This window comes from Mobula birostris, chromosome 5 (assembly GCF_030028105.1).
Source record: "Mobula birostris isolate sMobBir1 chromosome 5, sMobBir1.hap1, whole genome shotgun sequence".
NCBI classification, from domain to species: domain Eukaryota; kingdom Metazoa; phylum Chordata; class Chondrichthyes; order Myliobatiformes; family Myliobatidae; genus Mobula; species Mobula birostris.
This window is the reverse complement of record NC_092374.1, coordinates 34,389,812-34,406,497: the sequence shown is the minus strand read 5'-3', so window position 1 is coordinate 34,406,497 and position 16,686 is coordinate 34,389,812. Positions and strand designations below refer to the sequence as shown.

At 37.9% G+C, this 16,686-nt stretch overlaps 1 protein-coding gene across 4 annotated transcripts in view; it reads right to left on the bottom strand.

Annotated features, from left to right (window-relative positions):
* Positions 1-16,686, bottom strand: part of ap3b1a (adaptor related protein complex 3 subunit beta 1a) — a 242,475-nt gene that overhangs the window by 23,807 nt on the left and 201,982 nt on the right. For all 4 annotated transcript variants that reach the window (XM_072257854.1, XM_072257856.1, XM_072257857.1 and 1 more), the window contains exons 24-25: positions 16,531-16,615; positions 5,902-5,999 (exon numbers count right to left, since the gene is read on the bottom strand). In XM_072257854.1, the coding sequence (XP_072113955.1) occupies positions 5,902-5,999; positions 16,531-16,615 (183 nt within the window). The remainder of the gene's footprint in view (positions 1-5,901; positions 6,000-16,530; positions 16,616-16,686) is intronic.

Below are 16,686 nucleotides of genomic sequence, written 5' to 3'. Positions count from 1 at the left end.
TTTAAAATTAAGTACACCAGGTGAAGAAGAATTGGAAGCAAGAACAGAAAATTTCTGGAAATATTTAGCAAGTCAAGATGCATCTGCAGTTGTGAAAAACAGTAAAGCAACACACACAAAATGCTGGAGGAACTCAGCAGGTCAGACAGTATCTATGGAAATGAATAGATAGTCAACGTTCTGGGCAGAGACTCTTCTTCAGGACTGAGAAGGAAGGGGGGAAAGATACCATAAAAACTAAATGACCACAAGTCACAAATGATGGTAAGGATCTTGTTTTTAAGTACATAAACAGGGAAAGGGAAGCAGGAGAGAATAAGAACACAGAGGACAGTTTGTGATAGGCAGGTGTGTGCGAAGGGCAAGAGAGACCTGCTCACAGTAAGCAGAACATGGATAGGTGAGAGGCACTGTAAAATGACAACAGAATACTTGTTATCAGCTGCTGCTGTCCCCAACATGAGCTCGGGTGGTTATAATCAGAATCCAAACTTTAGTCTGGAAGGCTGCAAAATACTAAAATGGTGAGGTGTTTTTCCTTGAGCTTCTGTTGAACTTCATTGGAAAAGCAAGTAAGGCAGAGGTCAGAACGAGATAGGCTCGGATAATTAAAGTTCAAGAAGCTTGCGACCAAACAGATGCCAAACAAAATGATTCCAGATGCATTTATCTCTCCAATGCAGAGATCACCTCTTGGCCAGTAAATATAGTACACTAAATTCAAACTACTATTAGAATTTTGCTTTACCAGAGAGGACTGTTTGGAATGGCATGAAGATTGGAGGTGCAGTAGAGGAAGTAAAAGAGAAGCATGGCATGCTTACACAGAGAGGAATCATGGGAAGAGAAGTAGATGGCGGGAAGGAAGAGTGAACCACTGTCTCGTGGAGCAACAATTTCTAAGGAATTCAAGGTTGGGAATGTCAGGACACGTGACACAGAAATGATACTGCAGAAAGGATGATGTGTTGAATGTACAGACTATAGGGTGGAAGATAAATACTCTACAATAGCGTTAGGAGAGAGGACAAGGAACAAAGATAGGAATAGCCCCCATCTATTGCAGTGGAGGTGAATGTTTAGTTGAGCCAAGTACAAGCAAAACCAGACATACTGAAGTGGAGACAGTGAAGCTGGGAGAATAGAACGAAATGCTGAAAAGTAGAGGTGAGAAGTAAAAATGATTTGAAATTAAAGATTGCATATTGCATAATTATTCCTTCCATTAGAATTGAATGAGAGGAAATGCTCAGATTTTTAAATTTTCCATAAAAGGCATACAATATGTAATAGTGCAATAGTCCACTTAATTCAAATGCCAGCTAATTTAAACTGCTGTAGATTACAATTTTTTTTCCCTGTGTTACAACTTTCTTCATTTAACTGAAATAAATGGAGAAAATCCACTGAAGCCACAAGTGTAATGCAGTTAAAGCTTGATAAACATAACTAATTTGCCAATAAATGTTATCGTTGGTTCAGGATGTCTAGTTGTGTAATGAAAGGGAATGAGAATAGTAAACTGGAATATCCTGCTTCGACCTACTACTTATTGGAGTACATGGTAACCCTTTGTACTGTGGTATTATTTAGTACATATCTTTATCTGCTGAATGCTGGCAGTGTTCTATAATTAGATTGCATACAAATTGGATCAGGGCTAATACAATGAATGAAACAATTGCTAAAATAATCCCCATAAGCAGCAAAAGATCAATTTATCAGTCATGTGGCTTGATATTTGAAATCCCAACATAGTCTTCACAGAGAGATTGACTTCCACTCAGTGGAACTCACTGCATTAGAAATATTGCATAAAAACATAACTTTTGAAAAACCTTATTCAGAGTAACCTTTCTGGTCGATTAAACATAGCACATAGCTGCCACATTTACTCACAGAAGGAATCAACAACCATAGAAGGAGAATAGTGAAAGACAAAGGAATTTTGGCAACAACTCCATTGAGGTTCACTGTAATTCCCTGTGAGCACTTCTTCTGTGAACTGATGGTTCTGTTTGACTAATCAGAAAAGTGGCTCACTTACAACAAAAGCAAACAAAATGTAACCAAAAATCTCAGCGCACGAAAAAAAAAGTACACAGGGATAACAAATCTTCAGCAGGTAAGGGTTTTCCTACATTTGTAAACATTAAAAAAAAGCAATGGGTAGTAGTTCAGAGCAGACTTTGCAGCCAGGCGTGCACTCACCTGTAATTGCAGAACTGGGAAGCACAAAGACAAGTTTTTGCCAGCAAAAGAACAAGAAAGGTGATGTTAGTAAGATTGTCTTTAGATATTATAGATAATTTTTCTAATGGGTATTATTAATTTCATATTATCAGTGCTGCTTAACAAATGAATGGAGGTGAAAGCACTACCTAAATGGTGGAAAATGTTCATCATTTGCAAATTAATATGAGGAAATAAAGACATTTCTAAACACATTTCTGGATCTTTCTCTCTCTTCCCCCACCTTTTTTTTTTGTATTTGTAAGAGAAATGAATTCCATGTCCAAAATATAGATACAATTTATTTAACAGCAGCAGAATAGTAGGGTTTTTGTACGAAAAAGAAAAAGAATGCACTTTCTACACACTTTTAACAAGTTGTAGAATGGTCTGAAAAATACATAGACTTAATATCTGAATTCAAAGCAGCCAAATAAATGCTGTTTTCCTTTCTATCTGATCTTCTAGTAAACATTCATTCAATTTTATTCTCGGGAGAGATCAGAATACAGATAATTTAGTGACGGCAGGTAATTCTACTTTGTTGAAACTGGTCAAGTTGGTCTCCAGGGATAACATACCAAACCTCCACCATCAGATGGACGAATGGATCTCTCTCTCACTTAGGAAAACCACCTTCTGAAATATTATTTGTCAGGCCAACTCACCCATGTGAGTTCAGCCATTCGAAACTTAAATGAACCATTCTGCTCAACCTCATCAACTGGATCACAAGGAACTAGAATAAACTCATGTAAAAAGGCCATGAAAACCAAAAGACAAGTTCTGGTGTTAGAAAGTTAGTGGTTTACAATAATATACTCAATAAATTATTGTCCTTCACAAATGAAATAATTTTCTCAGCCAAGAAAACCTAAATTCTTGACAAACAAATTCTATTTATCAGATATTCAATAAACTGGACTAAAGAGTGTTTTGAAGAAAATAAATAATAAACATCAGAAAATTGTAGATATTTTGGCTTCATGAGAAAAGGCCATTAGATCCAAAATGCAAGAGATTCCCTAGATGCTGGAAACCTTGAGTAACACACACAAAATGGTGGAGAAACTCAGCAAGTCAGGTAGCATCTACGGAAGGGAATAAACAAGTCTTCTCCATAGATGTTGCCTGACTTGCTAAGTTCCTGTAGCATTTTGTGTATGTTGCATTAGATCCTAATATAGTTCCCCACTTCTTTTTATTATACACATCCTTACATCAACCCTTCCTTTAGCCATAGGAAAAAGGAATGGGAGAAATCAATAGTCAGTTCAGGATTTTCCTCTACTCCTTGTAAATACCTAATGAGGCAAACTTCAGAATACTTCAAAATGTTCTTTATCTTAATCTTACCTTTCCTCAACTATAAACATGCCATTTTCTAAAAAGTATGACAAACTATTTATTGTATAATTGTAAAGAAGCAACACTCATTACAGTCTCTTTAAAGTCATTCCACTGGCTAAATCAACATTTAAGAAAACGTACCTGCTCCAAACTCCTTCACCTCATATTATCCAGCTGTCGGTTATATATTCCTTCAGTAATTGTAAATACTTTACACAGCCTTTCCAGTGAATCCAAACCCAAGGCACAGCATTTATCTGCACATTGCATTACCCCTGTTGTTCACAGTATTTTGTTTCAAGTTTTGAAATGAAAGACATTTGTCCTGCCTATTAATATAAGCACATGTATGCCACCATTGCAATTACAGGGTATAGAATTCTATGCTATCTAACATTCAAAGGTGATTGTCATTTGAAAATATCTATTATACATGATCTTTGTTCTTTCCACCTTCCTATCCCCTCCCTAGGCACCTCTGTAACTTAAATCATGCTCGTTACTTCATTAACTTCCTTCAGTTAGTCCTGACGAAGGGTCTCGGCCTGAAACGTCGACTGCACCTCTTCCTACAGATGCTGCCTGGCCTGCTGCGTTCACCAGCAACTTTGATGTGTGTTGCTTGAATTTCCAGCATCTGCAGAATTCCTGTTGTTCGTTACTTCATTATTCCATTTCTGATGAAGACTTTTGACCTTAAATGATAATTCTTCTCTACAGATGCTGCCTGGCTGGCTATCCCCAGCAGACACAGAATATTGTACTCTGGAGCTCTAGTGTAAGCAGAAATGCCAAGATCCCATCTACTCGGAGAACTTGGGGGAAAAGTACCGGCAATGTCATTGGCTGGACATTTATTTTTGAGAAACATTTTGATAACAAATTGCAAATGAAAGAAAAAGCAATTTAAAAATAGAATATGTTGCAATTATTCTGCCCACCAGATGCCTTCTACAGAAATCAAAAACTACTGAATCAAAAAATGACATAGCAAATCTCTCTCTGGGAGAACTAGTTTCCTGTAAACTTGTTCAGTTTAAATATATATACAATTTTCTTTTTCCTGTTACTATTAAACCTACTCTGACAATTTTTTTTAAGGCAGTGTATATATGATTTCAATCTACTGCTAAAAAGCTCTTGCTGTTTTGCCAATCACCATAAACCTAAATGCTATAGTTACTGAACCTTTTGGCACTCAAAACAATTTCATTTATGATTTTAAAACAGCTCTATCTACTCTAAGGAGAATAATCATAGCTTCTTCATTCTCACTGCTAAACAAATGCATTATTACTGATTTCATTCTATTTTAGTAAATTTGAACTGCATCTTTACTAATAATTGACATTCTACTTCAACAGAGAACACCTAGAACTGAAAACAAACCTTAGGCTTATAACTAAGTGTTTGTTAACTAGAATCAGTACCTGACTTTTGCACCAAACTAATATAAGTCAAAAATACAATGCACTGAAAATAGTCTGCTGGTCAGACCGCATACAATAAGATTGAAGACAAATCATGGAACCATCCTCACAAAGAATGACAGAAGAGGTCCATTTAAAATTTTTTTAGTGATATCAGAAAATGCTGGATGAACTCAGCAGGACAGTCAGCATCTGTGCAGACAGAGAAAGAGTTAACATTTCAGGTTGGTGAACTTCCATAAAAGCTAGAAAGTATATGTTTAAAGTTGTAGAGAAAGGGAGGAGTGGAGAAATCAAAGGCAGCATATAGTTGACATGATGAAAATCCAGTCAAGTGACTGAATCATGCTTTGTCATTAACAATCTCAAGCTGACATTCACTTTTTTTTAATTTTCATCCTATCTAATAATGCAACTGCTTCCATCTTGTCTACCACTGTAAGCATGCTCTTCTCCGGTGAAGACGGACAAAGTATTCATTAAATATTTCTGTCTTTCCCTCTATATTCTTTTGGGAACAGCACCTGTGGATTAAACCACTAAATACATCTGAAAGCCTGGTGTATTGATCCAGAGATACAAACACAAGTGTGGAATTTAAACTGAAGTAATTAAATAGATCCAGAATTTAAAACAGAAGAAAAAACTAAGTAATTATTATTATAAAGGCATCATTCTGCATTTGTGGTAATCCCTGAAGTATCTTGATTGATCTAAAAACATATCGAGGGTCACAAATGTCTTTCAGGGAAATAAACTTGCCACTCTAACTAGTCCGACTTATCTGAATCCTGGGTCCATGCTGTGATTGTGCCTGAAGCTACCTACTGAGGGGTAATTGGAGATGAACAAGAACGGAATCATGCGAAGTATGGGGCTCACTCCTTACCTTGTTCTTTTAGGAAATCCTTTTCAGACACTGCAACTGGCAAAAGCAGCTCACCTACTGGAGGCTGGATGCTCACACTGAACTGATCATCGTTTGCGCTGTAAAATATTAAAGACATGAATCAAACGTGATCAAAGTGAACATCCAAGTATCTACTGACACCATAATTTGGGGATTACTCTATTTTTCACCCGAATGAACAGGAATGCACGTTTACACGAGGATTTTGTGCAAATGCAAAGACATCATTCATCACAGGGTCGAACAGGCATTTGACACTTCAGGTCTGTGCCAACCATCCAGCATGCATGTTTATTAATCTTATACCCATGTCATTTTAGTCTCCCTACATTCCTATCAACTTACCCCCCCCAGATCCACCTGGACACTAGAGGCAATTTATAGTGGCAAATTAACTCAGACACACATTTTTTAGGAGAGTGTGGTGGTAGGGAAAGCCCAGGTGGTCACAGGCAACCTGAACAGAGTCACTGAAATCATGAAGCAGCAGCTCTGCCACCTGTGTCATTATGTTGCCAAGATAGATTCATTGAAAAGGTGCATTTTACAAGACTCTGTAAAATGTCAGTACATAGACAAAGCTGGAGCCAAAAAAAAAAATCAACATTGAGCTCAACCTTATCCTTAAGCAATATACCTAGTTGGGCTCAATAGTTACTCTGCAAAGAGGCAGAACTCTCCCTTCTTAATCAACTAAGTCAGACAGGTCAGATTTTAATGCTGAAACTATTCTTGCCTGTATGGTAGAGTCTTGCATTGAATAAACCTATTGCTATACGAGATAATCTTTCCAAGGACAATTTTTAAAGCACCAGTTACAGGTAGCGATTGCAAACTGGGGCTTTTTGTGCTAATCTATCTCCAATAAATACAAAAATAGGTTCACACTAGATTAACATTTTCAGCTTATTACCAAACAAAAGCATTAGAATATAAATAACAGAATTTCAGGGAAAGGCACAATTTCTTCCTGGCTCTTCTTGTTGCACAGAAGTCTAAAGAGATCCACTGCAGTCAGGCAAAGTGTTTGGCATGCAAAACCATGCACAATGATTGACACCTCAGGCCAATTGATCTCCCTATAACCTCCATCTCCCCTGCCCCTGCTAGTATTGCTCTAAAGCTATTGATCGGAACACACAGCCGATCAGTTTCCATTTTCTGATTTCAGGCAGGCCAATTAAGGAGGTGAGTAATTGTGATTACACTGCTAAAAGATCAATCGAATTTGCTGTAGGATTCAATACTTCTTCAGAGGGACCAGAAGGCAAGCATGATGAGCAGTGGTATTCAGAGGTACTTTAAAATAAAATGAACTTTTATTTCAACATTCCTAACCATACAAGTGCACTCCAAGTTCAAAATCAATAGAAAAATACAAGAGGTGTCACATATTGCTGCTTTTCGATTAAAACCCATTACATTTTGTATTCATATCTACAACAGTATTCAGCTAAGAATTTATTTTTGTAGTTATGTTACATCAAAAACACACACATTGAAACCTACTCATATTGACTTCAATTTAGAGATGGCAGTTCTTGTGCATTTTGAATCAGAAACACATTTTAATCACAGCTCTGCTTGATCATTCAGCTGACAGTTTAAAACATTTTAATAAAGACCTCTTTTTGATGTCTGTGGCAAAGACATTTATAAGCACCTTAACTCAAAGTGCAAAAGTTCAAAGTTCAAAGTACATTTATTATCAAATTACATTTATGTCACCACACACAACCCTGAGATTCATTTTCTTGCGGGCATATTCAATAAATCCAATAACCATAATAAAATCAATTAAAGACTGCACCCAACAGGGCAGACAACTAGTGTGCAAAAGTCAACAAACTGTGCAAATATAGGAAAAAAGAAATAATAATAATAAATAAATAAACAATAAATATCAAGAACACAAAATGAAGAAACCTTGAAAGTAAGTCCATTGGTTGTGGGAACAGTTCAGTGATGGAGCAAGTGAAGTTGAGTGAAGTTATCCTCTCTGGTTCAAGGGCCTGATGGTTGAGGGGTAATAACTGTTCCTGAATCTGGTGGTGTGAGTCCTGAGGCACTTATACCTTCTCCCTGATGGCAGTAATGAGAACAGAGCATGTGCTGGGTGATGGGGTCCACTGATAATGGATGGTGTTTTACTGTGTCAACGCTCCGTGTAGATGGCTCAATAGAGGGGAGGGCTTTACCTGTGATCCCACTACTTTTTGTGGGACTTTCCATTCAAGGGCATTGTGTTTCTACACCGGAGTGTAGTACAGCCAGTCAACATACTCTCTACTACACATCTATAGAAATTTGTTAACGTTTTAGATGTCACGCTGAATCGTTGCAAACTTCTAAGGAAGGAGATGCGCTGCCATGCTTTCTTCATGATTGCACTTACATGCCAGGTCCAGGACAGATCCTCTGAAATGATAACACTGAGGAATTTAAAGTTGCTGACCTTCTCTACCTTTGGTCCCCCTATAATGAATGGATCATCGACCTCTGGTTTCCTCCCCCTGAAGTCAATAATCAGCTCCTTGGTCTTGCTGACATTGAGTGACAGGTTTTTGCCGTCACACCACTCAGCCAGATTTTCATTCTCCCTCCTATATGCTGATGCGTTACCACTTTTCACTTGGCCAACAACAGTGGCGTTGACAGCAAACTTAAATATGGCACTGGAGCTATGCTTAGCCACACAGTCATAAGTATAAAGCGAGTTGAGCAGGGGTCTAAACATATAGTTTTGTGGTGCACCTGTGCTGATGGAGATCGTGAAAGAAATGTCATTGCCAATCTGAACTAACTGGGGTCTGCAAGTGAGGAAACAGAGGATCCAATTGCACAAGGAGGTATCAAGGCCAAGGTCTTGAAACTTATTGATTGGTTTTGAGGGGATGATAGTATTGAATGCTGAGATGTCGTTGATAAAGCGCATCCTGATGTAAGCATTTTTGCTGTCCACGTATTCCAGGGCTGTGTTAAGAGCCAATAAAATGGCACCTGCTGTGGATTTGTTGTGCCAGTAGGCAAAATGGAGCAGATCCAAGTCAGTTGCCAGGCAGGAGTTGATTTGTTTCATCACCAACCTCTCAAAACACTTCATCACTGTGGATGTGAGTGCTACTGGACATTGAGGCAGGTCATCACATTCTTCTTAGGCACCAGTATCATTGAAGCCTGCTTGAAGCAGGTAGATACCTCAGAGTGCTGAACAAGTGGTTAAAGATCTGTGAACACTCCAGCCAGCTGATCAGCACAGGTCTTTAGTACTTGGCCAGATACTCCATCTGGGCCGGATGCTTTCCGTGGGTCAGCCACAGAGACTGAAATCACAGGGTCAACTTGGGGGGGTGGGGGGGCTGTGAGAGTTCATGTTGGTTCTTCCATGTTCTACCAGTTAAAGCAAGCAGAGAATGCATTGAAGCCCTATTGTCACCTATGTTGCTTGATTTCACTTTGTAAGAGGTGACAGCATTCAAGCCCAACTAAAGATTAGTACACTCCATCCTTGATTTGGAATTTATGTGACGAATAAGGAATAAACAATTACTAAGCAACACTTCAGAAACTTAAATGTTTACTCATTCTGAATATCATTATCCATACTTGTCAGAGAACACTGATTTACATGAAACTTACAAAAATGCAACAAGATTTTAAGTCCCAGTCTGATTCAAAACACACACACACACACACAAACCTGTGCTATAACACTTAAGAACACAATGCGCATCTTTGCTGGATGCAAGTTTACAAAATTTGTGCAGAACAAATCAGATGCCAATGTCTCAATGAAATAGTAAATTTTAAAATGTTTGTGTCACTGCCAGTAGAATATATTGTTGATAATATGTTGCTGATTGTATTAATTTAAAATTAAAGGATCAGAATTTCAACAGGCACAGTTTGAGCAATTGCAAAATTAATATCCACAATATGACAGAACTGAAACACAATTTTGCCTAACATTCAAAATTTGGGAGTTCAAGCTGTTAACATGGCTAATCAAAACAGGGTTGTTACAGAAGTTGAAAAATGTATGCATGCCTCATAATGCAGAGTAAATTTATCGCTTGATGGGTTAGTGTATATACTACAAAATATTTGTTCTAATTAGTTCTCTGAAGCATGCAGCAGTGTTATTGCACTCCCACTAAATGAGATGAACACTTGATTTTATGTGATAGCTATAATTTTCAAACTGCAGTGCAATGATTTTTATTACTGCACCAGAAGTACAATGTATTCTTTTATTCATATCTGGTCTCATCCACATCCCCAAAGTGGTATCCTTTCCAACAAAGAAACTCCAATCTGAAATCTCATCTTATATAAGCATACCATTTGACTCAATTTTTCCCCATCAAATCCCAGTTTTTATTTGTGCTGCTTTAAATATTTAGACAGTAATGCCCAGTGAAAGCATACGCAAGATTTGAGCCATTTGGCTGACTGAATGAAAACTTGCCTGTGATATTGCAACTCTCCATCAAAAGTAAATGTGGACCAATGGTTAATTAGACGCAGTCTGTGATTTATGAAAAGGATATTTATCATGGGAAAATGTTTTGATAAGCAAATTTTGTAAATTGAAATGATTGAACAAAATGCATTGTGGCATTTCAGTATGGTATTTTCCTCTCACCTGAAGTGCTGTACGATTTATTATAGTAAAAAAAAAGCTGCAAAAATTGAAGAAACATACCCAAAAGACTCAGTGACAGTATGAAACAAATTCTTAAACATAAATTCATAAACTGAGGAATTACTTTATTGACTAAGCATTTACTAAGTGATCTACATGTATCTAAGAAGTGGCTCCAAATGGCCAATAAATGAAACATAACATAATCAGGCACTAAAATTATTGAATCTTGGAACTGACTGAATAAGACTCCAGGCTACTGCTATTAATAAAAATGTAGTAAACCTGAGAATTGGAAACAGATTTAAGATTCCTATAAGCAAGTTCAAATTACAAATGAAATTAAGAATTCTTTCCGTTTAATGGATGTCAAGTGATTACCATTTTTTCTGTTTATTAATTCGTGAATTAATGATCATGAGAAAATAAGACCAGAAATTATGAGCCATGGGCCAGGGGACAAATAGGCAGATCCAAGATAGATTCAAACTGTAAAATTCTATGAAAATACTTCTGCAGAAATGATTAAGGTTTAAGTCTACTTTAATTCATATCCAGCTCTGGTTCCCATTACGTCACCAATTTCTGATTATTAAAAATTGATGCTCAACTCTGGATTGGCTGATTCATGGGTTTAATCCACTATAAATATGCTAAAAACACTAAAACTAAGAATTAGACTCCTGCTATTTAGATTGATGATGTTGCATATTTCCCTTGTTCTGTCACACAGTCAATAGAGTGTGAATACAGTTCTGATCCATTGCTTACGCTATTTAAATTCTGTTTTATACATTTTTCAAGTGCAATATTGGAAATTCTATAAAGACCATGTCCAAAATGAGAATCACTTAAGAGTCTGTCAGGTTCAGCACTCCATTCAATTCTCCAATTTTTAAATGTTCCAGGAGCATCAACCATAAGGAAAGTTGAGGCATCCTTGTTCACTTAGCAGATCTTCAAGAACAATGGTTATGACACTCTCCAAGTTTTTAATGCAGGTGAATTGGGTCTGTAGTGCAAATGAGATGCATTTCAAGAACATATACCTTTGCAAATGAGAAAATAAGGCATCAGGGTAGCATGGTGGTTAGTGTGCACTATTACAGTGCGGGGCGTCAAAGCTTGGAGTTCAATTCTGGCAGAAGTTTGTACGTCCTTCCTGTAAGTCTCTTGCCACATTCCAAAGATGTACCAGTTAACAGGTTAATCAGTCATTTTAAAAATTGTCATGTGATTAGGCTAGGGTTAAATTGGTGATTTGCTGGCCAATGCAGCTTGTTAGGCTGGAAGAGCCTTTTCCATGCTATGTCTCTTAATAAATGAAATAAATAAAAGTGGTTTTGGATTTGAGGCATTGAAAGACCACTTAACTCTCTTATTGGGTGGCAATGTAAAAGCAACATTTAGCTGAAACTCTGCTCCTGTACCATTATAAGGCATGGGCAATGAAGAATTAAGTAAAACCACCTGTCACCAGGAAATTGCACCATTGGCTGTAGATAACAGAGCTTCAGCTGCACTGGACTTTATGGACTACATTGTGTGCAAGGTGAAAATATACAAAACCCAACTGTGCCATAAGGAGTCTTATTTTGGATATACCAAACTATGAGGCCCCTTGTGCAAATATCAAAACTGTGTTCCTGCCGCTGCAAGTAACACCGATTATGCAGTAAGCCGATGGACACGTGCATTATATCTTGTTTAAAGTCTAAAAGACTTTCTGACTCTCATTCAGGTAAAGGAAAGAGTTCTGGAAGAAATTTCACAAGGTGGATGCTGTTAACTTCACAGGTGCTGCATAGGAGGAAGCTTTACAAACAACATGCAGAACATGGTGTTCCTCATAGCAGTGTACTCAAACCAAGAATCATTCAGAAAGAGCCAGTGATTCTGGTATGACAGGTGGAATTTGAGGAGATTGAAGACGACGATGCTGTACAGTGTCCCCAGTCCCATGCAGAACCTCTCACTAACAAGAACCTGCCTGGCAGAGCTTCACAAAGTATTCAGTGAGAATTATCATAACAACCTGCTGCTGAAAATGAAACAAAGCATCCACAAAGGGTTTTCAGGTGTATTGATGAGGCTACGAGCATTATTAGGTGTTGTGATCATCTAGTAAATAGCTCTGCCAATCAGTAAGGCTTGTCATACTATGGAGAGATTTATGATACCAAGCTGCAAGAAAGGAAGCAGTCAGTGCTGGATGTTTCCTTTAAATGAGTAAAAACTGTCATGTCAGAATCATTCACAGAAGAACAAGGACCCTCAGACCTCTAAATGAAGACAGTAATGAAAATGGAGGAACAGACTGGGCATTCTGAAAACGCAATAAAACCTGTTGCACAGAAAGGACAATGTCATCAGACTGTTGGATGTTGAAATGACAATGGATGGCCCTTCACCTGCACTGCCACCCCACTCCTTTTCCATTAATACCATCTCCTGTACACATTTTCTGCAAACCAGCTGAGTTCCCTTCCATTTAAGTAAAATTATGTTGAAAATCAAATGTTATTACACATGTATGATGGCACAGAACCTAACCAACTCTTATTGCACTATTTCTTCTGGCTTGGAAATCCTGATAATTATCACATAGGCAGAATGTATCTCATGTCATTTCACTAATTCTTAAGGGAAATAAATCAGAGTTATATGTATTTACACTATTCATGCACCTTTCTGGAATGCACTGTTGGAGAATAACAAGATCTCCCTGTACTAATGAGGTGCTGCATAGTCACAAGTGACTTCTCTCAGATGAAGACAAGCTCCCAAATGCTCTCAGGTCAATGCAAAGGATCTCAGTGTATGCTCTCAAGGAAAACCAGTGCAACTGTGCCTGTGGCCCGGCCAATAATCAAGTCAAGCAACATTACTACATTGGATTTTCCAGTTATATTCATAATCTGATGAATAGTACTTATGGAATCTTGCACTACGCATACTGACTGCTTCTTGAACACTGCCAAAGAGACCACATCTCAAAAGTATTTTACTGGCTACAAGTTGCACTCGGGTGTTCTGAAATTCCAAAAGGTGTAATATAAATGTAAGCATCTTTCTTTCTTGGAATGATAAATGGAACAACTTTAAGTTTTTGTCTCTGATCTCCAGCAGTTACAATACTTTGGTTTTATATCAGCTTCTTGCTCCCAAAAGCATAAGGACAGGCCAAACTGTCTTATGATTTTCATTAAAACAAGCTTGATAATGTTTTTATTTACTACCACTGTAGTGATAATTATATTTAAGTAATTTTGCCTGCCAGAATTTTCTAAACAAATATGTTAAGCTTCAGTGCAGGGAAAAAAAAACACTGGTTGATTTTAATATTTAAATTAATTCCACAATATACAAGGAAGTTTCCACTGAAACTTAAACCTTTTCTTCCTTGGGCAGTCCTTGGGATCGAGGGTAACGTAGTTCCATTCACGCCTTGTGAGATTTTTCAAGCCCTTCAGAACCTCATGAAGGGCACTGAATGGAAATGAATATGAAGTGCTCTAGTATGACCTTTCCATTATCACCTATACCCAATCTCTCTATTTATGAAGCCTAAATCCTAAATGCTTTGCTAACTGCTCTCTCAATATGATCTGCCAGCTTCAAAGATCTTTTCACATGAACCCTTATGAATTTCTTTCCTTGCATGTTTTTTGCAGCCCATCCATTTCTTTTGCTAAAATATATCATCTAACACTTCTCTGTCCACAGTATTAACCTGTCTAAAGGGAGAAGTCGGTGCCTGGGTAGAGAAGGTTCGGTGCTTGTTCTACTGGCCTGGGTGTGAGGTTGGATTGCTTTGGGCGTCGAGCTGATTTGAAGAGCCTGAGAGTGGCTTCAGGCTGGGCAATGAAATCTGGGCCTGAAGCGAGCTGCTGAGCAATGCAGTCTAGGCCCAGAGCCTTTTGCTGCAGTTGGGTCCTAGCGCGAGGTACGATTCGCTGTTTAGACAATTTAAATGCCAGCCCAGCTCAGAGGCAAGAGCCGATTTCACTTGCTTTTCATGATGTTCACTTCTCTCTCCAGGGCAGAGGAGCCTTTCGCTGTCCGTTGTTGGGTCAATTTAAATGCCAGCCCAGATAGACTAAAAAGACAGGGTGTTGGGATCCGAGATGAGAGCCTTTCTCGCTCATTCTCTGCGATGCAAGGCAATGGTGCTGAGGCAATGAAGACTGCCCCAGCTGCTGTGCTCCGTGCCTATTAATATGATGAAGTAGGCTTTGGCCTACTCCGGGGTTCGGATTAGAGGACTTTTTATTCTTAATTCATTTTTAAAAATTGGGTTGTTTTGGGTTTCTTGTTTTGTGACTACTTGTGACTAAGCAAATTTCAAGGTTGTATAATTTATACATTCTTGATAATAAATGAATTGAATTAACCCATCTTATGTACTGTTGCAATCATTTATACATATCAAAAAACAAACAGTGCTTCCAACACTGCTTGATGGAGAACACCGCTGTACATCATTTTACAGTGTGAAAAACAGCCAGTTACCACGATTCACTTTTCTCTGTCCTTGGGCATTTTATTTTTATCCAAGTTGACACAAACCCTCCTATTCCATGAGCCTCAATTTTCTTTACAAGATTTTTATGTGATAGTTCAGCAAATGCTTGTTTGGAAATATAGACAGACATTTCCTATCACATAGCTGAGTTTCTGCTTGAAAAATTCACCTGACAAGCATCTTCTTCATCCACCTTCTGTCAGCTAAAAACAAACTACCTTTTACAAATCTACGCAATCTGTCCTTAATTAATTCAAAGCGCTACAAGGCCTATTAATTTTTTGCTTGGGAACTGTTTCTAAACTTTACCTACCGCAGATTACCAGCAATGTCCTTGTATCCTTTCTTGGACAATGATGCTGCATCTGGCTCTTTACAATACTGTGGCACTTGTTCCAGTTAGGGAAGGTTACTAGTCCTCTCTTAGTAACCTGTAATGGGCATGTGGTGAGGGGCTGTGTGCACATGCAAAAATGAACTGAGAATAATAAAACTACCAACAGTAATTACCCCAGGACAAATAATAACCTATTGTCTGGAAATCTTATCTTCTGTGTTGCTCTAGTGTAGTCTAACCTTTAAAAAATCCGATCCCATCTCTATGTTTCTGCTTTATTTCATTCAATGCATCAAAATTTTGTCTACTCTTTTTGTCAATCAGCACAATCTCCTGGTTTGCTGGCAACAGTGCCAGGAAACTGCTTTTAAGCGCCCCATCTGTAAGATTGGTGTTTGATTCTTGACACTGTTATGGGGCGCCATAGTAGCATATCGGTTGGTGCGATGCGATTGCAGCTCCGAGCGTCGGAGTTCTGAGTATAATTCCAAGCATCGTCTATGAGGAGTTTGCATATTCTCCCCATTTTCCTCTGGTTGCTGTGGTTTCCTCCCACAGCACAGTTTAGTACATTAATTGATCATTGTAAATGGTTAGGTTAGGGTTAAATAGGTGGGTTACTAGGCAACCTGGCTTATTGGGCCTGAAGCCTGTTCCGTGCTGTACCTCTAAAGAAATAAATCAGCAAACTTCTGGACATTTTGCAGTGTTGGCAACTTGAACAAAATTCTTTTCCAAAATACTTTAGATTAGTAAAATAATGATAAATTTCATTATGAATTTTATAAAATAACGATAATTCTTTTTGAAAATATTTCTAAAAAGGAAAAAAACTCAGTGCCAGTCCCTAGCCCTGTGGTTAAAAAGACGTTAAATACCAAACAACTGCAGCCTGTGATTATTAAAAATGTATTATCACACAGAAATAAATAACTTTGAAACAAACCCATCTACTGTTAAAGAAATTTGCATTTGTTTGTTCAATTAATAAATGCTGATTTAGTTTCATACTGATTAGCTGCATTTTCAATTATAATTTACTAATACAGAAGGGGAACAGGTCCCAAGTCTAAAGTATTTCTGCTGCTTTCAGTAACCTACCATAGTTGAAAGTTAGCAGTTTGTGTGGAGTCGCAGAAATCAATGCCCATTGAAACTGTCTTTGATGTCCCAGGCTCAAGGCTGTCTGCAAAAACAAAAAAATATATACTTTTGTATCTAAGACAATGGAAGACTATCTTACAACAAGGCGCATTG